Source organism: Tachysurus fulvidraco, chromosome 21 (genome assembly GCF_022655615.1).
Source record: "Tachysurus fulvidraco isolate hzauxx_2018 chromosome 21, HZAU_PFXX_2.0, whole genome shotgun sequence".
NCBI classification, from domain to species: Eukaryota; Metazoa; Chordata; class Actinopteri; order Siluriformes; family Bagridae; genus Tachysurus; species Tachysurus fulvidraco.
The window spans coordinates 14756103-14782635 of NC_062538.1; the positions used below are offsets into that span (position 1 = coordinate 14756103).

The following is a 26533-nucleotide window of genomic DNA, read 5'->3' on the forward strand; positions in this document are numbered from 1 at the left end:
CAGGCAACTTCTTAAATTTTTAAGCATTGTGTCATAACACAGCTGACTTATGAGACAGCCAGGCATCAAGGCAGCTGTCTTGTGTTTCAGACACACCTGTACATGAATGAATGGCATCCAAAGTTGCATGATGGTTTTTCGTGTTAGACTGTCTGATCATGTATTTCTGTTTTTGGCCTTAGAAGCAGGTTAGACTACATAAATATCTTAATCAGTTCTTAAGCATAATTTCTCTGGAGTGTCTTCCACTATATCTAGATGCTTGTAATCTACTCTCTGCTGCTGTGGACCGTCCCACATGGACGTCATTACGATTTCCAAAAACAGACAACCTGACTCTTTTCTCTGTGGATAATCTTTCAAAATTTAGATATTAGATAACCACCTCTGCACCTGTATACTGATAATGATTTATAGCCCTGATATCCAGTGTCACTCAGTTTTCTTTGCCAGTGGTGTATCTGAGTTGCCTATTTGGGATCTAAACCTACATCCATCATCCATTCCAGTGAAAATAGGAAAATACACTGTATGGCAAAAGTTTGTGAACACCTGTCCTGTTTTTTTACATCCCATACCATATAACCACTTTTGTAGTTATAATAACCTCCACTATTCTAGGAAGACTTTCCACTAGATTTTGAAGTGTGTCTGTGTGGATTTGTGTTCATTCAGCTACAAGAGCATTAGTGAGATCAGGTGCTGATGTTGAGCAAGGAAGCCTTCCTTCCAGTTCATCCAAAAAGTGTTCATTGTTAAGGTCAGGGCTCTGTGCAGGCCATTCAATTTCTTCCACTCCATGTCTTCATGGACATTGCATTATGCAAAGGGCCAATTGCCATAACAGGTTTTGACCCTTTAGTCCCACTGAAGAGACAATGCAATAATATGGCATATGAAGACATGCAGCTGAGTGCTTCTAATGCTGTGGCAACAGTTTGGGGAAGAACAACATATATGTGTGATGCGTCATGCATCCAGGCTTGCATTGGGGATGTAGAAGCCTTATGGTTTCTAAATGATACAATAATCGTATTTATCTTTAAGCCATCCATGTGGGATAGCAGTGGGCAGTTTCCAAGTAATGAAAAATCTAACCAGAGGAAGGGCATCAGGATAGATCAAGGCAAATCAAGCAAATCAAGCAGAAAGGGTCAGGATTACTGCTTTCTCAGCTGATTATAATTAAAGGGTGCAGCGAGTCATCTATCTTATAGGTGTTAAACATTTCTTCCATTTATATTGTGCCATTTCTTTTGTTCTAATTATATTTATCCCAAATTATGGATTTGTTTTTCTTTTTCTGTAAACTTTGACCAAGTTTCACAAAATATTCAATTTAATTCACTCTCTCTCACTCACTCATTTTCTACCACTTATCCGAACTACCTCGGGACACGGGGAGTCTGTGCCTATCTCAGGCGTCATCGGGCATCAAGGCAGGATACAACCTGGACAGAGTGCCAACCCATCGCAGGGCACACACACACACACACTCTCATTCACTCACGCAATCACACTCTACGGACAATTTTCCAGAGACGCCATTCAACCTACCATGCATGTCTTCGGACCGGGGGAGGAAACCTGAGTACCCGGAGGAAACCACCGAGACACGGGGAGAACATGCAAACTCCGCACACACATGGCGGAGGCGGGAATCGAATCCCCACAATTTAATTCATCAAAATGATAATGCTATTTACTTTTGACAACATAATCTGTACATTAAATTGTATGTATACTCAGGAGATCTTATAGGATATTGTTTTTCAAAACTAATGGCATTTTAATGAATACAAAATACCATAAATAACCCTCACTCCTGCAAATAATTAATCCAGTTTGTATCAAATTTAATAAATGTGGCCAGTTGTTTGGGTTTTGTGTTTAAACAGTATTTTCTTTGTTCACATTTTTTATGAAAGCGCCATCACACGGCATGTGATGTATAAAACATCCTACATATACACTGTAGTTTTGTGAAATTTATCACTTACATCATCTCCTACACTTAGCTATATATTTACATGTGGAACCTGTAATGACTGTGTCCCATTAACTATACATTTCTGCTGTTTTTCTTCTTCCCGTACTCCTTTCCTGCACTCATTGCTTGACAGTGTTAAATGTTTTACAGTGCATCTTTCCTGGTACTGCTGTTCACACATCCTGATCATTTCCTAGGAATGTCACAGGATTTTACTTAACGTAATTTATATTCTGAGAATCTAAATTCTTCCTTATAGACGAGGGCTGCGTCCAAATACTACAAGACTCTTCTCTGTACTGGCATCAAGGTGGTGGAATGAACTTCCCATAGAGGTCCGGACAGCTGAGTCACTGGCTATTTTCAAGTGGCGGTTGAAGACCTACTTATTCAGGAAGCACTTCTTTCCTTATCCTTTGCATTAAAAAAAAAAAAAAAACAAAAAAAAAAAACTGACACTTTTTCATTAACTTTGAACAAATGTTTTAAACTCATGGTATCTTAAGTATGTAACCTAGTGAACCAGCATTAATGTATTCAGTGTTAGAGATTTAAGCACTTATGTACGTCGCTCTGGATAAGGGCGTCTGCCAAATGCTGTAAATGTAAATGTAAATGTAAATATCCCTACTACCCTAATATTCAGTAGGTGAGAAATACTTGTAGGTGCTATAGGCATTAAACATATTCCTTGTGGTTAAACTGTACTTGTTTATCAATACCTAGGTAAATTGTTAACTTGTTGAAGGTTCAAATGAGAAAAAAAAAAGTTTGAGGTTTTGAGCTAAAAATCTCAAAGTTTGGTTGATGTGATGTCGCATCACATTGCCAACATGGTGGATGGATTATATCCAAATTGCCTTCATACTAAAAGTAAAATTCAAATTTTTGATTAGACACATGAGACATGCAGAGAAATCTCTGCACCTCTCTACGATTGCCCATGTTATAAAAATAAAGTCAGATGGAATAAAACATAATAAAATAGAATACAGACTTGAACCAAGGATCTACTACATCACACTCCATGACGCTTATCACTATCACTATCACCATTGCAGGACAAATTCAACTGCTGCTACCACTTCTACCACTAATAATTTTTACCACAAAGATTAATATAATACAAAAATTTATATTAGACTTATATTTAAAGATGATTGTATTTATCCCCAATGAACAAGTCTGAGGTGACTGAGGTGACTGTGGCAAGGAAAAATGGAAGATGAAGAAACCTTGAGAGAAACCAGACTCAAAAGGGAACCCATCCTCATTTAAGTGACAGTAGAGTGTGCGATTATAAATATAAAGTCCAACAATTGTGTATTGATGTCCTCAAACACCACGTGGAGTAGGCACCTCCTTTTTAATGCTACTACCTCTGCTTCAAGTTTCATTACCACTTCTACCATTACTACTTTTTACTACTTCTACTACTACTTCTACTTTTACTACCACTTCTATTAAATTATTATTCTATTTAATTCAATTCAATATATTTATTAGGGCTTTTACCAATAGACATTGTCTCAAAGCTATACTTTACAGAAATAAAAAGTATAAAGTTAAAAATGAAATTAATATTTGTCCCTAATGAGCAAGCCTGAAGCAACAGTAGCAAGGGAAAAACTCCCTGAGTTGATATGAGGAAGAAACCTTGAGAGGACCCAGGCTCAGAAGAGAACCCATCCTGATTTGGGTGACACTGGACTGTAAATTATGTAAATAATGTCCTTTCTACAATGGTATATAGTCCAGTGCAATTGCGCAAAGAGCTCCTGAGGAACTAATTGGTCAGTGTTATTTATGAGTTCATTACAGACTTAACACCAAGCACAAAGCTTACCAATGTGACAGCAGTTCAAAGATGGCATGATATTCCACAAGTTCTACTTCTACTGCTACTAGTAATTTTTCTACTATTTCTACTTCTAACACTAAACACATATTCTGTCAGTAGCCTAGTGGGTAAGGTGTTTGCCTGCTGATCAGGAGGTTGTGAGTTTGAACCCCAACCTGCCACTGCTGGGGTTCTGAGCATGGCCTTAAGTTGTTTAAAATTGCTCAGTTTTATAAAAATGTAAGTCTGCCTGATGCTAAAAATGTAGTACTGTCACATTATGTAATTTATAGTATTTTTATTGTATCACTGTTTCAATTCATAATTGCCTAACATCATTATACATGTCATTATTTCAAAATAATTCTCGATCTTTTAATCCTTCCGTCTTGTGCCCAGTCTGATAGACTCCTGTTATAAACTCTGTATCCACTGTAACACTGACCAATATCAAGTGGTTACTGTGTGGGAGATGAGCGAGTTAGAGTTCCGTCTACACTTAATCTCTTAAGGATGGTCACCAGCCATGTTTTCTCATCCTCTCAGTTCCTCTCTGTTGTTCTTTCATTCCGCTCCCCCACTTCCACCCCCTTTACACAGCCACACAGGTGTCACACAATGCCTGCCTTCATAATTATGTTACTAAGCCTGAGAAAGGTCATGTCTCTGAGTGTGTGTAATAGAGATAGCTGAAGAAGGGCTGTGTGGGAAATGTCCTGTGTGTGTGAAGATTGTGTCATTGTGTGAATTATGCACCCATGATCTCTGATCCCAAATGTCTTCAATGACAATTCACTTAAATCACTGAACCGTTACAGACATTTCCACCAATCAAAAGGTCTGAGAAACACAAGTCTTAAAACTGTCCACCAATCAGAACAATTTAAAAGCTGCACCTCAGTTATGGAAAGTACATCATTTCAGTTTTGTTGAAGCTTAATCATGTGTTGGAGCTACAAATAGTTTGATGCGTGAAGCATATTTACCTCCTCAATTCAGTGAGACCTTTTTAGACTAGACTATGTCTGTATGTTGAGTTATCTAAACCTATAACTTATTTAACATATATATAATATATAACATATACCTATAACTTATTTAAAGGTACAGTAAGATGTGCCACTTTGTTTATTTCCTATGCTATGAGCAGCCATGTTGATTTAAACTTGTGATTTAACATCACTTGTTAAACTCGAGGTTGAGGAGACTATCCAGCATTCAGAAGCAGGAATTCTGAACTGAAGGACCATTTTGTTTAATTTTTCTTGGTCAGAAATTAGGAGCTACAACTATTAGTCGAATGTACTGTAGCATTAAAAATAATAAGCTTCTTTTACCAACCAGAATGCTTTAATAATGTCAGGACACCTTAAGAAACCTCATAGCTGCCTCAACGTAACACCATCCTGCTGCTACAACCAATCAAAATGGCCTTAAAAATTCTTAGCTTCTTCGATTAATCAGAACATCATTAAAACCACCCTTTGCTTATAATCAAAATACCTTATCGAGTCCCTTACACTGATCAGAACATGTACTGTTTTAAATCTGAGTGCCATACACTGTGACTGTGTGTGTGTGCAGTATGTGTGTGTGTGTTTGAGTGTTAGCGGTGTCAATTTCATTGGCCTTAATTACATACTTCCTGTTACCGTTGAGCTCTGTCACACACACACACACACACACACACACACACACACACACACACACACACACACACACACACACACAATATTCATCCTCTCAGAGGATTAACGATTCACACTGTTCCCCCTACAGGACAAGATGTGCTACTGCCAGTCACCATAAATCGGACGTATTTAATTCGTACTTGATCCAGCCTTTTAACCAATTAATTCATAGCTGGACAATTCGAGGATTAAAGTGTGTGTATCTCAGAAGGTGTGTTTTCTGACCTGCGCACTGTGAGTTGGAGAGTTTTATAGGATCCTTTGACCAGAGAGATGGCCTCCTGTCTGAATCCAGTCAGCTCCACACCGTTGATGATGACCACTTCATCCCCGACCAGCAGGGGGCATTGTAGAGAACCGGCTTTTCCACCCTCCTCTACCTACACACACACACACACACACACACACACACACACACACACACACACACACACACACACACACACACACACACACACACACACACACAATGTTAATGATTTTTAAACAGAAACCAACGGAGGACTTGTGGACTTTAGTAACTCACAACTTACAAAAACTTTTAAGGAATGTCTTCTTTTGAGCTGCAAACACCCACATACCCACACACACACACACACACACACAAAACCTTTTAACAGTCTGAGTTTTTAGGGATCTGTTACTGCAACACACTGTGTACTTTGTAGTCATTTGGCAAGCTAATAACATTAAACCAAAGTTCTTTTGAATTCTCAGTTAATGTGGTGATTAATTTTCTTCATACCACAGTGGGCTTGAATTATCAGATCTTATTGGTCAGGTGAGGTTGTATTATTTTTGTGTAAAGTCACAGGTTAAGTCATAGTTCCAGCTGTAACATGATCTATAGATTAATATTACTGCACTCCGTCTAAGAGGTTATTGTTTCTATAATAGCAGCTCATTTACATGGTGTTATATAGTGGATGCTTCACATAAACAAAGGCTTATAACAGAGTTTTAATAAACATGTTCACCTGTTACAACGCAAAATGTTTAGTCGTTGGCGTAGCAGAGACATTTATTTCGCTTGTGGAGGATGTTTTAGTTGAAAGTGCATTGTAAAAGTCACAGTGTTTACAAAGTATCCCAGCACAAGAATGTATTCAGGACAGAGGAGTTTACACTTCCTGTTTTAGGGGAGCTGGTGAGGGAATGACAGATTATCGCAACTATAACATAAATAGCTGAAACTAGCTTGGACAGCTGATCAGTTGATTGTGAGTTTGAATCCCAGGACCACCAAGATGCCACAGCTGGGCCCTTGAGCAAAGCCTTTAACTGCTCAGTTGTATCAATAAATCTAATCGTTACAGAGGCAGCAACATGGAGAAAAGGGCACAGAAACATGGAGATTGTATTGAGTAGTCTGTTATATAGTGACAAGTGTGATTAGGTATAGGTGTGCATGTTTAGATGTCCAGTGACTGTGAATGTAGCAAAGTGTGTGTTTTGGAAAGCGTAGCCCAGGGAGGCCATGATTGTTATCACTCTGTTTCATAACACCAGGTTATTTCCGTTAATACAACAATTAGTTCCAGTCCATTAATTAGATATACAAGTGTTCCAACAGTGCTTATATTTAAAATAAGCAAATGGCAATATTTCACATTTTCCACTGGCCTGCGTGAGACATAACATTCCAGTGCTAGTAACAGTCCCACTGAAATGATCGCTACAGTGGAGTTATAGACATCCACAGCAGACATGTCTAATTATATATTTTTATGAACTTCTATATTAAATAACAAAAGCTTATCAAATAAATATGAAAAGGAAGAATTTTACCAGATTAGGAACACAAGAGAGGAACGTACAAACCCTTATAAACTAGTTAACAAGCCATCTAACAGGCAAACCGTGACTGAGAATCTTCTAGGACAAATTACTTGGCCATGTTGTGAACAGTCAGCAACACAATATATAACCAATATCCCTCCCTAACTATCCAAATAATACACCACATTGTTGTCTGTCTGCTGCTCACTAATCTGGGTCAACACAGCAGATCCACATATTTTCATTTTGGCACAGGTTTTACTCCAATGCAACCCTCCCATTTTATCCAGGCTAGGGACCAGCACTGAGAGATAGCCTTTCATGGGGTGGGTCGGTTCCCTGCTGGGGAATCGACCCCTCTCTGTGGCACTGGACCGCCAGTAACCATAATTAAAAATTAAAAAAAAAAGAAGAAAGGTTACAGTATATGTAACAAAGAAAAACCCATTGACATGGTGACACTATAGTAAGTAGATATTTATCTAATATTTAAAAAAGTTTTCTACCGTGGGAAAATGTTTAGGGTAGACGTTAGCGTGACTCCTGCTTTTTTGGTTTGACAAGCTGAGAGAGAAAACAGAGAGTCTGCTGAAAAAATGGCAATATGGCTGCTGTAACTCGTCTCATGGGTTCTGGCTTTAAAGGCCTGATCACATGGTCAGATGTTCAAGCTACTGTTGGACCCTGAAATCTGTCTTCTCCTCATACCAGCTGAGTTATATGAAGAACATACTGTTTGTACGTACTCTTAGTTCACGTCACATAATGTGTAAAACTTATGTTATTAAAAGTCCATGTTACTAGCATAATAATCTGGAAATATCCGTGCTTTTATTTTTGTAGTTCTTTTTCATTTAATACTGTCCACATGCTAGCTATCCAGAGTCTGAATGCTAATTTCCTGGCAGGTGTTTGTGTAAAAAAAAAAGATCTCAGTAAAGAAACTACTGATTTCTGGATTAGCTGGATTGGATAATGAAACCTATTGGTTTTCACATTATCAAGGTGGGTTAGTGTGTATCTGCTTAGCTCTAGTGTGTGTGTTAAACTTTACAGTTTAATCTGCTCTGCTTCAAGCTGATTTTGTATCCAAGACAAAAAAATGTAGTCTTAGATCAGAAAATACAGGCACGTCCGTCCAACGCCCACTTTGCCCCTGTCTTATCTAAAGAGTCTAATGACAGGAAGCACTCATGCAGTGTAACGGTTCAAACGGTCCCACCGGGAAACAAAGTATGCGACATTTACACTGACCTTAATGGAGTTGATTTCGGTAAAAGCTTTTGGGACCTGCATTAAGACTTGTTGTGACTAAAGCACCATTCGAGCAGTGATAAACACACAGATAAGTAGCCAGATTTATCTCTAGTGTAGGAACAGTCTCTAAAAGTGCTGTTACACAGACAAGGACATTTAGTGTATCATATTTAGGAGAGGCACTGCGGCTAAAAAATTGTGTTAAGAAACAGTTCCTGGAATTCTCGAGTTGCTGTGGTCTAAGCTGTCAGTGCCTTCAGTGATCACAGGATCCTTCTAGAGTGTTGCAGTGTAAGGATCCATGGGATCTGTTCTAGCTACTCTTCAAGTTCCCAGAATAATTTACTAAAGAATGTTCTTAGTGTCCAAGATGCACAAGCACTTTCACACTGAGGTCTATCATTTATCTGAGAACATGTTGTAGAATCTCAAGATATTTTCGGCCATTGTTTACTTCTTCCCATCATGGTTCCCACGGCAACCAGCTCAATGTTCTGAAATTTGTGTTTTTGCACAAAATTTGATTATGTCATTTGCTTACTGCCTGATTGTGTGCACCTGTTATGTATTTGTTTTAAAAATCACGGCATATGAACGTTCTTCCTTTTATTGCTTGACAACGGAAATTGATATCTTCTTAGATTTACAGTTAACGTAGAACTCCACATACGCACAAGAAATAAAGATAGATACTCAATGTCCTACTGCCAGTATATTTTAAGTGACAGATGTATCGTCCGATCAGCACTAAGACTTCCATTTGCAACTATACCTTTTCCGGTTTGTCTGATTTGTTATTTTGTTTTTTGCTCCCTGCCTTTTTCCCTGCAGATTATATTTTGCTGCAATAACTTAGTGGAGATTTATAGCACCTTTTCGTTGTTGTTGTTTTTTTTGTTTTTTTTTGTTGGGGGGGGGGTTTAACCTCTTAACTTCACCATTTATCTCACACCACCTAACCATAATTACCATCTAAATTCAACCCCTTTGTAAAACTCTTTTACTTCTATTACACATAAAGGTACAAAAGGTAAAAAACTGTCAATTTGCAGAAAATGTGATTAAAAGAATGTTTGCATACATGAAAGCCACAAACTAGAAGAAAAAGAACTTGACAAAATGGGTTTTTAAATCTGTGGTTATTTCTGTGAAGGTAATTTTGTCATTTAGTGCAACAACTTTCACAACAACTACTACCAAGAAATAAAAATCTAAGAATAACGCTTCAGTTTGTCCCTAATTGGAAGCCCTGAAGTTTTTTCATATCTTTCCCAAGGTTTATCCTTCCCAAAATGTTTGAGGTAAAAATATAGAAACATTATCTACCTAAGAAACACCATTTTCATGTAAGTGTAAGAATATACCGTAATACATCATGTGATATTTTCAAACCACAAGAAAAATGTTAGCTAGCATTTTGGAGTATAGTGTGTAAACAGAGGAAAAGCAATGAGCTCTACACTGCCCTCTAGCCTTAAGAGAAACAGAAGTGTCCAGCAAACTGCTTACATGACGTGGTTCTCTAATCTCCTGCAAAATATTCACAAGCCTCTGACATGCCAAAAAGTGATCTGACCAGTGATCTGATATTTCTCAACACACATTATAAAATGTGTCACTTCCTGAGATATTCTTCCTTCCTTTTTCTTTTCATCTTTCCTCTATTCAGGCTTTGTTCCATCTGTGCACTGTCATTTACAAGAACACACTCTAACAAAAATGAGCTATACTGAGTGTTATGAGACAAGAATATCAGGAATATTTGAGAGCAAAGAAGAGAGAGCTGGACTACAGCTTGAAGTTATTTCGTTTTTAGAACATTCTGAAAAGATAGGAAAAGTCCAAGAATTCATTTTGTGATACGAATGATAAATGAGGAATGAAAAACATCAGTATGAATAATACGCAAGGCTGTGCGCATGTGAAACTCTACCGCCTCAGTAAACGCCCATGTTTTCTACAGAGTGCAAGCTAACGTGCTCATTTGCTTACAACGAATCATATCAATATTTTTGCTGATTGCACCTGCTGCTAAGATTTATTGTAGCTTTCAATTAGGTTTTGAAACCCAACTCAGCACAACGAGGTAGAAGGCTGAGGTTCGAATCCATAAGCAGATTTATTAACCGTGACATAGGCAAAACAAATCAAAATCAAAAGGCAAACAGCAGAGAGCGAAAAACAGGCACAGTTCGTAAACCAGAAGGACAATGAGTAATAAAAACTGATCCAAATCACACAGACAGGGGAAGTCAAAACAGGTCATGAAACGTGGCAAACAAACAACGGAAATCAAGCGGCTCAGTAAGGCAGCAAACACTTGTAATACTTCATGTTAAGTCAGCATTTGGAGCTTGCTTAAATGTCTGTATACCGGAAGTGGCAATATGACCCGGAAGTAGATATACTCGGGCGAGGGCTCCCTCTGGCAGGCCGCAGATTGATCGTCCAATGGATTACTTGCACTCAGCAACAGGAACATGCAGTTTTGCCTCTTACAATAGAGTTAAACTGTGGTTTACTAACAGATACATTAATGCTAGTCAACTTCCACTTAAATTTTCCAGCAAACGCCTTTATCCAGAGCACCGTACACTGACACCGTACAGTAACACTTATTCAGTAGGTTACAGACTCAGGATATCATCACCTAAACTCTGTTCAGATTTTGTTTTTATTATGTTTTTTTTAAATATACACAATAAACAGGGAAAATAAAGTGAAAAGAAGTGCTAGTTCAAGTATTTCAGGAAGTGGTAGGTCTTCAGCAGTCGTTTGAAGAAGTTCATTCCACCACATTGGTGCCAGAACAGAAAAGACTCAGAGATGGTGGGACCAGAGCAAGTGCTCAGTCATGTATGTATGTATGTATGTATGTATGTATATATGTACGTATATACGTATGTACGTACGTACGCATGCACGCACGCACGCACGTACACACGTACATATGTATGCCAAACTAATTCATCTTTCATGAAGTTTTGTTGACCATCATGATTTTGTTCCATGTTTTCAGTTTTCTATGGTTTTTTGTTACACCAGAAGTTATCCATGAGTGTGAGCTCAGGATCTATACAGAATGGATGAAAATGTTCATTACTGAATTTGTTCAATTCTCAACTAATCAGTTAAGCTCAGTGTTTTCACCTAACAAAGCTATCAACCTAGGTGAATGTTTGCTTAAATTCCAAGCTTTTAACTACAGAATGCGGCCCAAGCGCTTAAAATCATGCCAAACATCGTGTCTGATTCTCTTTAACTTTCCATCATCCTCGGCTCTGGAGTCAGGGATAAGAGTCCGTCTAACAGAGCTGTGGCTGTATTAGGTAACACGGCAAGAAAAAGCAGTACCTCATACTGTAAGAATAGCCTGTTTTCCGTTATCCTAGATACGTGAAGTGCGTGCTTGGCTTGTCAGGGTGTATTTGTGCTGTTGGTGTGTGTGCATCTCTCTTTATTCTCTCCAGCATGTCCTTTATTTTTTAGCAAAAGCTCTTGGAAATTCCTCTGCTGACATTCCTCTCTCTTCTCAACTCTTTCACCCTCCTCCTCCTCCTCTTAAGTCAGTGTCTTATACTCTCTCTCTCTCTCTCTCTCTCTCTCTCTCTCGTTTTCTCTCTGTCTATGTTGGATCCTTGCCTGCATTCCGTTCTTCACTTCAGTTTGTGATGGGGACAATGCATGATAGGAGAAAATATCATAACATCTCATGATTATATTGCACCATATCATAGTTGTCACACACCTTTAGACTGGATTGTGGATAGCTTTGCTCTTCCTAATAAAAGACTGCACAATCACCCAAATAAGCCTGGACTTGTGTGTCTTTTATTTATGTGTTTTTGCAGCGATTCGTCCAATCACAGAACTTAGATTTTTTTTTTTTCATTTATCTTCAGTATCTAAAGCAGGTCACACAAGAACACACTGAGCCGGTTAGTGTGTTTGTTCAGCCTTCTCCAGCAGAAATACTGAAAAGAACAATAATATTATGACATGGTTAGAACATTATAAAAGAAGCTCTATAGAAAGCAAAAAAGAGAAAGCAACAAAAAGAGTGTGCTGGATGCATACAGTACATTTATATCAGAGAGAACTCTTCAGCAAAGGTTGCAGGTCATTTCCTTATTGCGTTTTTACACACACACACACACACACACACACACACACACACACACACACACACACACACACACACACACACACACACACACACACACACACACACACACACACACAGAGAGAATGGAACCTAAATGCACAAGACTACCCTGAACTACCTTGTGTTGCTGTTGCTGTTTTCATTACTCTGGTTTAATGTACTAATAAAATAAACAAGAAGCTGCTACAACTGTGTCTTCAATTGCATTCTCACAATAAGATCGTAAAATAGTGATATGGAAAGTAACAACCTCTCATTACAGTAATCAAGGACATGGTTCAGTGTTATGGTACTTTTTTAAAATAATGAAATTGTAGTACTTTTGTTTGGATTTAATTAAAGAAATTTTACAATTTGACTGTTACAGAGCAAATAAACACTCAGGCAATCCATTCATTCTATTGAAAGACAATAAGTCCTAAACAGTTTCCTGACAATTTCAGTCAAATATTTAATCAGCACACACACTGCTCCAGATACATGTATGTGTTAACATGAGCTAGCTAGCTCACGAATCTCGCCAGCTACTGAAACCCCATAGTATTTGGCTCTGTAACTTTCTCTACATACATAAAGACAGAATAGAAAATAGAACAGTTTCTGGTTAGTTGTATCAACTGCACATAAATTAAACAGTTACTTGTTTAGTTTCTCATGAAATGATTTATTTAGTCTTTCTTGCCCATTACTTTTGAATGACTACTACATAAGCAGTACTTCGACTCAAGTCAGTGTATTGTACTCTTTTCACCACTTTTAAAATGCTGAAAATACATTGCATCACAAGTTTAAAGAATTTTGCAAAACCTACAAATTACAGCATAGCCTATACTATATTTAGAAGAACAAAAAAAAAACAGTTAAGACTGGATTAAATAACAAGATATCACTGAGCGGATATTTATTTTCACCTTCCCGCCCCAACACAGCTGTCTGCATGCCAACTTGGGTTTACAACTTCAAGGTGAATGGCGTATCCCTCCACAAGATCTAAGCAAACTTGTAACGCAAGATCTTGGTACTTTAGTATTCTGGCTCTTTCGTAGTGGCATAAGCTTCCCCTCCATTTCAAACAACACCATGTCTCCATTCTTTTAACAAAGGAATAAAGACCTGCTTCTACAGCCAGTATTGAGGAAATTCAGTATTTTTGGTTTTTATTTCAAATCTTTCTGAAAGCAAAAGTAGGCCAGTCTAAAATCTTCTACCTCTTCCCCCTGATGAAGTTCTTCTTTGTGTTCTCTTGGTTATACCCAATGCTTGTGAAATGGCCCTGACTCTCAGTTTCAAAATGGGCTGCTTTTCTCCCACAGACTCTCTGGTCTTCATGATGGTTTATCTATACTTCTGTAAAGCTGCTCTGAGACAATGTCAATTGTTAAAAACACATTACAAATAAACTGAATTGAATTATCCTTTTTAACAACATATTTGTTAAACCGAGTTATAAACCTATAAAACCTGATATTCTGATCCATGGTCTCATTTATATATTTGATCCTAAACCCAAATGTCTTCAGTGTATATGTAAAAAAATAAAACTGGCATTGCCTTACTAATTCCTTTGGAGGGAACGTATAAAACACAGGATTACCAAAATCGAACCTGTAAAACTAATCACTTGCAAACAGACTTTTGTATTCTGGTGTAACATGTTTGTATTTTACAACAAAATTCATATTTTCCTTCTTTTTCATAGCCACTAACTACGGATTGCAAGGATCTCTGGTAAATCCCATTTCCCTTAGCTGCTTTTGATAAAGATTGGCAGTAATTGTACTGTATGTAAGATATCATAGTGACAGAGCACTGATAAATGTAAACACAATAAGTGTAAATTCTGCCAATGTGCACTGGCCGAGAAATACAAACCTCATACTAATGCTAACATTACATAACAAACAAAACCTGTTTTATAGCAGAATTTCTCTTCAAACGTATTTTGATTGCCCAAAAAACGAAAGTAGCTTTGATTTCCCAAAAATGGAAGTAGCTGATCAGGAAGCTCTACACGTCTCAGGTGTACAGAAGAAACTAGTGTTTACAGCAACAGACCTCTGTTATTTGCCTCAGCCTTTGAATGCTGTCAAAGAATGGCAAGGACTGCAAAGGTGTAGAGTAACAGGATGAACATTCAGTTCAGGACTGAATAGATTTCAAAAAGTTTGACTTCCATAGCTCCACTTCAGGGCACTATGATTACAGGCAAGTACGAATACACTACAAATGTATTTGCCTTTCAGGGATTGTTATTGGCACTCTCGGTGATATGCTTGACAAATCTCTCATAACGATGACATAATAGTACACTCTGACTCCCTAACCACCACAAAGGTCCAACAAAGAAATGAGTAGCATTCCTGAGATATACCATATAGCCAAAATGTCACCACCTTTGGACACCTGACCAAGACAAACAGTGTTCTGTCACGAAATAGCTAACCCCAAAGTTATGTTTCTTAGTGAGCTTAACATCTGGTTATCAACCATAGGCTTATGGTTAAGTCGCGTGAGCAAGGTAAGAAATTAGTAGATTCCAGAGGGGTGGTCAGGTTTCCTCCTGGAGACACTCTGACCACAATCTCCTTCATCAATCAGCCTCAGTGTGACAGTGATGTCATTCATCATATCAGTGAAGTGATAAAAACTTTATGCTTAGTATCACCTCTCATCTAGTTTCCATGTTTCCGCAAACCCATATTATTCTGTCCTTGGTCGACTAAAACACCTCTGGACATCGAGGGATGACCTACATACTGTACACAGTGCCAAAATAACATTTTGGATGAACTTGACCACTTCTCTGACCAGTTTTCACAGAAGGTTCAAAGGAATCTTCCAGTTTCTTGACCTTTCACAAAGGACGCCTGCGATCTCTGATTGACTGCAAGGATTTTGTTCCATATCCTGTGGAGTACAGCATTTATTTAAATCTATTACTGCTTTTGATATTGTAACTAACATAATATTATTAAAACAGGATGATATATTTCAGCATGTGAAGCATGCTGTTATTGATTAATTGACATGTCTACAACTCCCACTAACTTCTAAAACCCCTCAGCCAGTTTCAACTTCACATGAAACGAAGAGAAACATATACACGGTCCAAATCTTCTACATCTTCTAAATCTTAGCCCAACATTTAAGAGTACATTCCATAATTCAGACATTCCTTGTACTCCAGCATTTCCCAGTTTAGTGGATGTGATTTGTCCTCTAATTTGTTTACAGATTACGTGTCTGATTAAACTTTATCTTGTCTATCTTTTTGACAATTTCCTACCACCTTTTTAATAAAAGATGAATTTGTACCTGTATCTATCTGTCTGCCATTTATGTCATTATACCCAACCATACAAGCTTTGTTTGTCTTTGGCAATATAATATTTTTCATCGTTTAAACCACTGTCAACATTTATGCCACTGTGCACACTTATAAAAAATAATTTATATATAAAAATGATTGATAAAAAAGAGGTATTTGTTATTAATCAAATATGTTTCTAATAACAGGATGTTAAATCATCTCTCCATCTGTGGATGCAAGTCATGAGGATGGCTTTGTAAGAGCTTTTCACAAGCAGAGGATGGTGCTGACACATCTAAACACGCACCCAGTACTGATTAGAATGTGAAGCGGTGAAAGAATCCACATGGTGACATTTCCATCAGCACACAGCAAGCCTCTCACCTCCTTAATTTCCCTCTCACTTTCTCTCATGCTGTCAGTTTTTTCCACTTCTTATCCTCCCACATCTTAAGCTTTAAAAGACTTTCTCTCTGTCTCTCCAATGTTCATCTATACTCACGTGCATCTATATTCACTCATAGTTTTGCCAAAGATATCTCATTACACTTTCTCTCTCTCTTTCACCTCGCTCTCTGGTCTGTCTCGCTCTTCTGAGATTAAACTATGGCTCTATAAAAGCTCAGCCACTCCATCCTGCTAGTGCTGCTTATCTCCTCTGTCGCTCATACCCTTAAGGGTCACAGGGTGTGTGTGAATGTGAGTGTGTGTATGTGCACATTTGTGGTACTGGGGGGTTGCTCTGCTATTGTTTCAGATCTGTTCACCCATTCAGCCCTACAAACAGCACAAAAGCCCAGCCATCCAGCGAGACATCAAAGCCACAAACACCAAAGTGAATTCAGACTTATTCTAATGCTATGCCAGTGTTAAAGCTGCACTAAACACTAGCCGCGACAAAACACACAAAGCAAATGACACTCAATCTACAATTGCTTTATTTTGCAGGAAAGTTTCAGAGAAGAAAACCATCAGAAGGTGTTTATACTTCAAGTAGTATTACAGCAAATATTTCAGATCAGATACTATTCCAATCCAGACAAGTATCAACTGAGCATCAGGCACACACTCAGTCACCGAAAGACTTAAAGATGCACTTACTCAAGCCTTTCCTGTGTGCACTAGGTGTGAGGAGGGAAAACACCCTGGATGGATGTGGAAGACACACAAAAAATTGTTTTCCAGTACCATTTACCACACCTCGATCTTGACTATCTGCCTACATTTGGTTATTTTGTTTTACTGTTTTGTGTTTAAGAGAACGTACAGTATTAACCCTATTAAAATTATTTAGATTTTTACACTTGAGGGTAAATCTTTAAACTGACTGCAAATCAATTCAGTTCAACTGATTTGAATTTTAATCAGCTGAATTGAATTTCATATTTAAAATTTTTATTCCTCAAAAGAAGTTTTAAAAAAATCATTGCATTTTTAGTAAATCATGATGCATTGGATTTTTACTTATAGAATATTTCACATTAAAATAAAAAATTCACAATCGTTTTTTTTTTCTCAACAGGAGAATGAACGGATCGTTACTTTGTTAGACTGTGAAGTTCATGAATGAATCAATAAGGAGAGTAAAACCAAAAGTAAGTGTAGGTTATGTGGTATTTATACTGCAAAGAACATTATGCCTTTATATTAAAGTTATTGTGAAATCTATATGGGATATAAGGGAATCGATACCTTATATTTATTGTAACCAATTGATTGCACTGATTCAAAGAGGAACTTGCATGCAGACCTGTAAAAGCACTGATGCTCGGGTCTTTTTCTACGTACACATGCTTGTTTTAGATCAGTCAAAAAAGAAACATTCACACTGACCGTTACAGATCGTTGTTTGAGGACAAAAATTAATATACAAAATATACAAAAATATAGATCACTCATCATTGCAGGCTGGCTAGTTTGTTGTGAACAAAAGATGTACATAAAGTTTTTTTCTACTATGTCTGTTAAATAAGCCAAAGTCGAAAATGATATAATTATCACTTACGAGTTGTGAGTCGAATAGATCACTGCACCAATGTGTGGGTATAAAATCCATTAATCATGCGTCATGTTCACCTACAGAGCCCCTGTGGGTCTTACAAACAGAATAAAGACAAAGAGACCTAGGTGAAATTTCTGTAGATAAAAAAAGTAATTTATAAGGACCTAGTTCATTTCTTTATTTATCATTAATTTTTATAAAGTTTTGTTAATTATGTACAATGCCCTAAGCTGTTTTTGTGATACCATAATTGTCTAATATTTCAAAAATTTCCTATAGTTCTCCTGATTCTTTCTCAGATGTGTTTGCTGTTCCAGATATCTGGCAGTACAAAATTACAAAAACATCTGTTCTGTATAAAATGAATAAATAGTATACACTCACCAGCCAATTTATTAGAGCATAATACTTACTATCAAATATTTATTCATGCAATATTCCAAAGTCAACTGATCATGTGGCAGCAGCACAATGTGTTAATTTTGCTGATAACATGTCAAGAGCTTCACTTAATGCTCACATCAAACATCAGATATCACTGGATCTCTGACTGTGGCATGGTTTTAGCATATCTGAAACTGCTGATATTCTGGGACTTTCATGCACAGCAGTTACGAAAGTTTACACAGAATGAAGCAAAGAATAAAAATCAGTTGATGGCAGTTCTGCAGACAGACATGCATTATCGATGAGGAGAATAACCAGGCTGGTTTAAGCTGACAGGAAGGTTTCGGTAACAAAAATAACCAACCTTTACAACTATTATGAGCAGAAAAGCATCTCAAAACACAAAAGACATCAAACCTTCAGGTCGATGGACAGCAGAAGATCATTTCTGTCAGGCAGGAAACAGTAATCTGAGGACACAGTGGTCACAGACTCAAATTTGGGTAGTTAAAATTTTGAAAAAAAGTTTTTTGTTTTTTTTTAAATGTTACCTGGTCTGAATCTCAGTACTGTAATGATATTTCAATGATAGAGTCAGAATTTAGCATAAACTGCATGACTGCATGGCCTCAACCTTGCCTCGTGTCAACAACTCAGGCTGGTGGAGGTGGTGTAATTGCGTGTGGAATATTTTTGCGATTTATATTTGGCACCTTACTACCAGATCTGCATCATTTTAATTCCAAGCTTATCTGAGTATTGTTTCCTACCATGCAGCTACTTTTATGGCAAAAATTTACCCATCGTACAGCATGATTATAAAAGCACACAAGTCATTTCAAACTGGTTCCATGAACATGACAATGAGTTCATTGTTCTTTAATGGCTTTGCCAGTCAGCAGACTTGAATCAAGTAGAGCACCTTTGGGATGTGGTTGGACAGGAGAGACGTAGCATGTCTCTCTCTCTGTGCAGCTGACAAATCTGTAGCAGTGCTGCGATACAATCATATCAACATGACCCGAATCTCAAAGGAATATTCCCAACAGCTTGTTGAGTCTGTGCCATGAAAAATTGAGGCTAAAAAGAAAACCGTGCTAAAAGTGGGTTCTTCCTAGTGTTCCTAATAAAGTGGCTGATCAGTGTATATTATACAGCCTTATTTCTGTTTTCAGTCAAATGCCGGTTGCATCAATGTCTAAAAATGGTCGATTATTTTTCTGAATAAAGGCAAGAAAAATAGACCAATCTGGAATTGCATCTTTCGAGTCCAGTTACACTGTAACAGTATGTATTCAGATGTCTGAGTCATCACTGCACAAATAGTTAATTCAGTTGAGGTTCAAGTGCTTTTGTTGTTGCATTTGTCACAAAGCAATGCAATATGAAAGGGCAAGATCAGATGAATAAAAACAAAGGAACAGCACAGAGAAAAGAAACAGTGGAGAAGAAGTGGATATGTGGATCAGAGCTGTTTTTAGATGTTTCCTCCGCCTTCTTCTTTTCACTCCTGTGTACTGTAATGTATAGATCAACACTACATTCTGCAATGAATACGTATCATGCCTTGCACTGATCACTGCACATGTTGCCCACACACACACACACACACACACACACACACACACACACACACACACACACACACACACACACGTCACAAGTCGTAGCAGGACCTTGCTCTTGTACATCTAATCACTAAATCCAACTCTAACGTCATTTATGTTCTAGACTGAAAAGAGTAAAACTTTTTTAATCGTAAGCCAAAGTAATATAAAGTGAGTTTCTTGAATGCAGCATTCCAGCTTTGTTATACAAGTCTAGAGGCCACACTAAGAATCTGACCTTGTACTTCTCAATTAGCATCTTTTGGCTCATTTAAGGAAAATTCTTTCTTTTTTTTAACATATCTAAAAAGAAGAATTAATACTAAATGATGATAATCTCTCATAAAGTATAAAACAAATATGTAAAAATATTGTGTATGTTCACCCAATGCTCAAAGAGTGCAGAGTCACTGGATTGCACAAAGACTTGAGACAAGAGGGTAGATGGGCCCTGAAACTGTTCTACACTGTGTAAAAGGGAGGAAAATTCATGTTAAATTTAACCTGTAGGTTGTTGTCATGTTTCCAATAAAATGAAGACTTTCAGTTGAAGACTTTCTAAAGTATTTCCCATAGAGTACGTTACAACATGCTGACACCAAGACTTGATATAAAAATGTTAAAGGTTTTGTAGAATTAAAAAATAGATTACTTAGATCTTAATAAAGGAGGCTGTCAGAGTTGATACTATTGAAAATTTATCAACTTCCGACCAATCAGATTTAAGTATCTGCCAATACTGTTATGTTATGCATATGGGTCATCTGTAATGGAACAGTGGTGCATCCTGAGCCCAGGTAACTGCCTGTTCGGAGTGTAGCACATTTTCACTGCTGTATCTGTTGCTTTCCTGCAGGATCTCAGGTTTTCTCGCACTATTCAAAATCACATAAGCTGACAGCTTGTCCCTAGGTGCAAACAACAGTGCAAGCATTTGAATGAATGCATATAATGTGTCCTGTGATAGACAGGTGGAAATTCTTCCACCTTGAGCCGAGAGTTTGCCAGGATGGGCTCCGATTCCAGCACAGGATTCAGTGGTTACAAAGTCAGAGTGATTGAATAAAAATGTTGTTAAAATGGAAAATTGTAAAAATATTATATATATATATATATATATATATATATATATATATATATATATATATATATATATATATATATATACACATACACAAATACATATTTAAATAAATAAATAAAATAAATTGGAAAAAAAGTCACAATAGGTGAAGCAGGTCCTTAATTGTATTGAATAAAAAATATTATTAATTTAAAATTTTAATAGTTTAAATACTCGGCTCAAACTAGTCCTTTTTTTTTGCTGTGTGCTTTTTAAAGCAATTTTGTCTAAATGGCTTGCATAAAAGCGACATTTCAGACAAATTTCCCAAAACGCGACACTAATGATCACCGTATAGAAAAAAATCCGGTTTCTTTTCGGCACGACCCGAATTTTTGTCTCTCTCTATGCGCGCGCGCGCTGCTGACGTCACCGAGCTCACCCGCGTTCGGGTCGCCATAGCGACGAGTGAGTAGAAAAAACGAAAAGATGAATCGTAAATTGAAAAACCGAAACGGGGAAATAAAGTGGATCGTTTTACAAAACCGGTAACCGAGTAGCCAGCTATACGTACCTTGGAGATCATTAACGGTTCGCGGTGCTCAAGGCCGCCTTTGAGCGTGAAGCCCCACGGTGCTCCGCCGTGCAGGAAAAAGTGCACGAGCACCGAATCTCCGGCCATAATCACTGTCCAAAAGTCAACTAAAGTCCCGCACCAAAGCTACGATGTTCCGCGATCTGCTTAGTCTCTTTCTTCCCCAACCTGACCAACTAGCAGCGCTCACTTCGTGTGTCAGCCCTTTTCCCAGTTCGGACATTTTGATTTTAACATTACAATAGAATTTGCTACGATCCAGCGCGCGCACAGAAAAGTCGAGCGCGCTCTCCAACGGCTTGGGGAAAAAAGTCCTGTCAGAAAGTTTCAGCTCCGCTCGAGCGCTCAGAATCATCCGAATACACAAACAAGACACGACGCTTGGATGTTAATCCCACACACCACCTGATGTTTGTCAAAATCCAGATTTTCCTACATTGCAGTTTGTCCTTCACTGAACGGGAAGTTTGTGTTTCTCGGACGGATGGATGAGGGAATCCGAGGCTCGAGCACCCCCTCACCGCCCTTCGACACACACTTATCAGAAAGGTGGCTTAGAATGCGCAAGCGCACATGACACGAGATTCTCTACTACATAAACATGACCATGAGGCGGATGGACTCCAGGGGTAAAACACTACATATCTGGTTCCTCTTATTAGTAAAGAGCAGGAATCTGAGGCTACAGTGGGCACAGGTTAATCAAACCTGGAGAATTAATTAAATTCAAGTTAATTAAAATTCAAGTTAATTAAATTGATTAAATTTGTTTACATTTTAGTCGCAAGGCATCTTTGCATAAATATATAAATTCAGGAGATATATAACCTATAGTTTTTTTTTTTATAACCACACCCGCCAGTGTCACCCATATGAGGATGAGGTTCCCCTTTGAGTCTGGTTCCTCTCAAGATTTCTTTCTTCACCATCCAAGGGAGTTTTTCCTCCTCACAGTCACCTGAGTCACCTCAGACTTGCGCATTGGGGATAAATAAAAACACATTTAAATATATCTAATATTAATCTTGAATTTTGTATTATATTAATCTTTATACGATTCTTTATAATAACCTTTTGTTCTATGTTTATGTTCTGTAAAGCTGCTTATAGACAACGTCAATAAGCAGCTTTACAGAACATAAACATAGAACAAAAGGTTATGTTCGTGGCAATTGCAGTCCAAAAGCTGTCATAGAAATTGCAGTCCTAAGCCATCACTGCAAAACCGTTCATATCAGTTGCAGTCCAATGCCATCTTCATGGTTTCTTTGCAGTACCATGGACAACTGTCCTGTCCTCTGCTGCTGTAGCCCATCCACCTCATGATTTGTGTTTATTCTGAGATGATCTCACTACAGTTGTAAGAACTGATAAATAAATAGTCTCTTTGTCAGCTCAAACCAGTCTGGCCATTCTCTAAGCTCTCTCATAAACAAGTGGTTTCCACCCACAAAACTTGGATTTTTGTTTTCCATATCATTCTGTGTAAATTCTAGAGACACTTGTCATTGAAAATGCCATGAGATCAGCAGTTTATGAAATACTTAGACCAGCCCATCTGGCACCAACAAACATGCCATGGTCAAAGTCACAGAGATTAAATGATTTTTCTCCGAAGAAAAAGCTGAAATCCTATTTATCCCCTATGAAATGGAAGCTATTGATCTGTATCTGTGATTTTATGCAGTGCATTGGAGCTACATCATTAGCTTATTGGATCATTCCATGAATGTTTAGGTGTATGGGTGTTCCAAACAAATTGACCATTGAGTTTATATCTAGTGAAAGCATAGAGAATTCCGTATGACATAAATAAAATAGCAATAAACTAGTTTTATTAGCATGTAAGTTATAAAAACTTACAATCAACTGCTATTAAGTGGTGGCATTAAATCCTATAACTGTTCATATTTTTATATAAGAATATGTCCCAATTGTGTTGTATTCCAATTATACCACAACAATTTGCCAATGTTGACAATTTTTAATATATTAATAGACATCATATGTTTTAACTGTTTATAGTTACTTTGAAAGTTTTTGAAGGCGAGTACATTTCTGTTATCAATTACATTACAGCAACAACGAACAGCCTTTCCCCTTTTCTTTATTAATAAAGTTATTAAAAATGCATCATCTCATGTTACAAGAACATAGCAGAGAGCAAAGTCTCCTGTCCCGAAGACTGTCCTATGGTGGAAAACCCTCATTACTGCACTTCTGAATAGCATGACTAAAGGTTCATAGAATATGTACAAAATTGCCTAAATTAAATTAACACAATAAACTTGTTTAAATTTTATCCTAATAAAATTCACATACATCCCGCCCCTTTCTGGTTGTTGTACCAAATCTGACTCCACATACAAGTCACACATAAGCATTACACAGTTTAATTTAGCTGTTCATCACTCATTTTTACACACAGCTAGCACCAAGACCGTACATGGCAGCATTATATAAACTTCAGTCTATAACTACAAATTGAAGTAGTTTGTATAAGTAGTTTGGATAAGCACTTCTTTCCTTATATTTTGCAAAAAAAAAAAAAACTCATGGTATCTTAAGTATGTAACCTAGTGAACCAGCATTAATGTATTCAATGTTAGAGATTTAAGCACTTATGTACGTCGCTCTGGATAAGGGTGTCTGCCAAATGCTGTAAATGTAAATGTAGTTTGGTTATCTGTTAAACACATTGCACATCAATTCAATTTAGAAGCTGCTGGGAATTCAACAGTGGTCGTGCAGGTGGTGTTTCGTAGAAAATGTTTAAAATTTCTCATTGCAATTTCACACAAATTTCATAAAAATACTATTATTTAATCACATAATGTCCAGTACAATGTCAGTGTACAATGTACAATGTTTTTTTCTCTCAAAATTAATATTACCTGAAATATCAAAGGTGTCACTTTTTCAGGTATACAGTATGCCATGGTAACAATTTGCTGATAAATAACATGATCCGACAATAAATGAACAAAATCTGACGATAATAAATGATAAGTCTTGTCAGAAAACTTGTTCTGTTAAATCAGTTAAATTGACTCCACAATAAATTTGCTGCTTATGTGAATTTAAAATGGTTTACTGCAAAATATGACTGTTCGATATTGACTTTCACACAAAAATAGCTTGTTCAGCTGCATTGGTTTATGGCAAAAAGGTCTGTGAATAAATGTTACTAATAATACAACATGAGTAGCTGTTAGCCACCTTAATTTTGTCAAATTAGCTCTCAGAGGAAAAAAGGTTGGAGATCTGCTCTATATGGATGAAAAAATGATGCCATTCAGGGGTGCATTTACCCTAAAATGATATGTGAAAAAGAAAGGCCAAAACCAAGTTGTGTCAAGATGGACTTTCTGTGTAGCAAAAGTGGATTTGTCTGTGATTCCCTCTTCCATCTAGATTTAACTATTAATCTCGCCCAAGATGACAAGAAACATCTGGGTACTGGAGATGATGTAGCTATTTGTCAGAGAATAAACAATTCCAAACACAAGTTGTACTTTGACAATTACTTTACAGTGCAGTAGAGATACTAGCTGAGAAGAATATACAGGCTGCTGGAGAGAGCCTGTCACTTTGCAACAAGGCCTCTCAAGTTAGATGAGGACATGTCAGAGGAGTAGAGAGGCAACCAAGGAAAAGAAACTGTAAGCCATGATAGGAAAATTCTGATAAAATAGTATGAAACCATACAATCCTTATACCTTAAAACTTTTTGTGGGTTGGGGAAGACCATGAAATAAAGAGGTAGGACATAATGGAAAGCAAATACTGAAGTTGTGAGGAAACTTGACAAAACCATGAGTGGGTTTATTCACCTGGACAATTCAACAAGCCTCTACCTGAGCAGTGATTCACTCATAAATGTGGACACAGAATGATTGCTCATGCTTTTGATGCATCTAGTTTCCTCTCCAATCCAAAGTCATGCATTGATTGGCATCTTTTATTTGTTCATAGTGTGACTGATTGTGTGATTGAGCCCTACGATTGCCGGTACAGACTGTACCCCGCCTTCTGCCCTGTGTTTCCTAGGGATAGGATAAATGGCACAAAATGAATGGATGCTCAGGATGTCTTTGCTAGACAGTTAACTTTGTAGCAAGAAACATGTACAAATTAACCTGATCTAGCTAGCTAGCTAACAAACCTTGCAAGAAAAATGAAAGAACATTTGAATACATTAGCTAGCCATCTCACTTTATCTTTCTTTGTGTATTGTTGATAGTCTAGTTGGTGTTAATTTCAGCATAGCTTACTTAGTTATGTAACACAGCTGTTTGAAAGTTCATTCCTCAGATATGATAGGTCTGTTTTAGCACATCACATTTTGTGTGGGAAAATGAAGTGTTTATTGGGTTGCGACTTAAGAATCTGAGTAGTACAGGCTAGACTAGTTTAGGAGTTGTAGATTGTGAAATAAATTCAGTGATGTAAACAATTATGTATGTCATGGTTAATATAAAAGAAGAAAAGAGAACAGAATATTTGCAAATAAGATGTGTAGACATGAAAATTTTAAAGACATCTCTAATTCACAAGATAACCTCTTAACTCTTGATTTTCTTGATGACTTTTTTTTTTTTTTTTTACAGTTGCAGTAAAGTTATTTACATTTTCCAACACTTCCAACAGCCCTATTCACACCCCTCCAGCAGATTATAAACATTTTACCAAGTTGATACTAATACAACAGTTTCAGGTTAAATTATATTAGCCTAATTAATCTGGCATTCAGAACACTGTGCCTTTACTTGGCCACCCTGATTTAAAATGCAGAGACAGGATTCTCTGTCTCTTTTGAGCAAACATCAGGTCTGAGAAAAATTCTG

At 37.3% G+C, this 26533-nt stretch overlaps 1 protein-coding gene across 5 annotated transcripts in view; it reads right to left on the bottom strand.

The window, feature by feature from the left end:
- shroom3 (shroom family member 3) overlaps window positions 1–22283 on the bottom strand; it is a 70502-nt gene extending 48219 nt beyond the window's left edge. For 2 of the 5 annotated variants that reach the window (XM_027152871.2, XM_027152868.2), the window contains exons 1-2: window positions 21666–22283; window positions 5747–5901 (exon numbers count right to left, since the gene is read on the bottom strand). In XM_027152871.2, the coding sequence (XP_027008672.2) occupies window positions 5747–5901; window positions 21666–21773 (263 nt within the window). In that variant the 5' untranslated portion in view covers window positions 21774–22283. Of the gene's footprint in view, window positions 1–5746; window positions 5902–18037; window positions 18128–18838; window positions 18892–21665 lie in introns of those variants that run through there. The other 3 variants (XM_027152869.2, XM_027152870.2, XM_047805538.1) reach the window with 3 other exon arrangements.
- Window positions 22284–26533: the final 4250 nt, after the last annotated feature.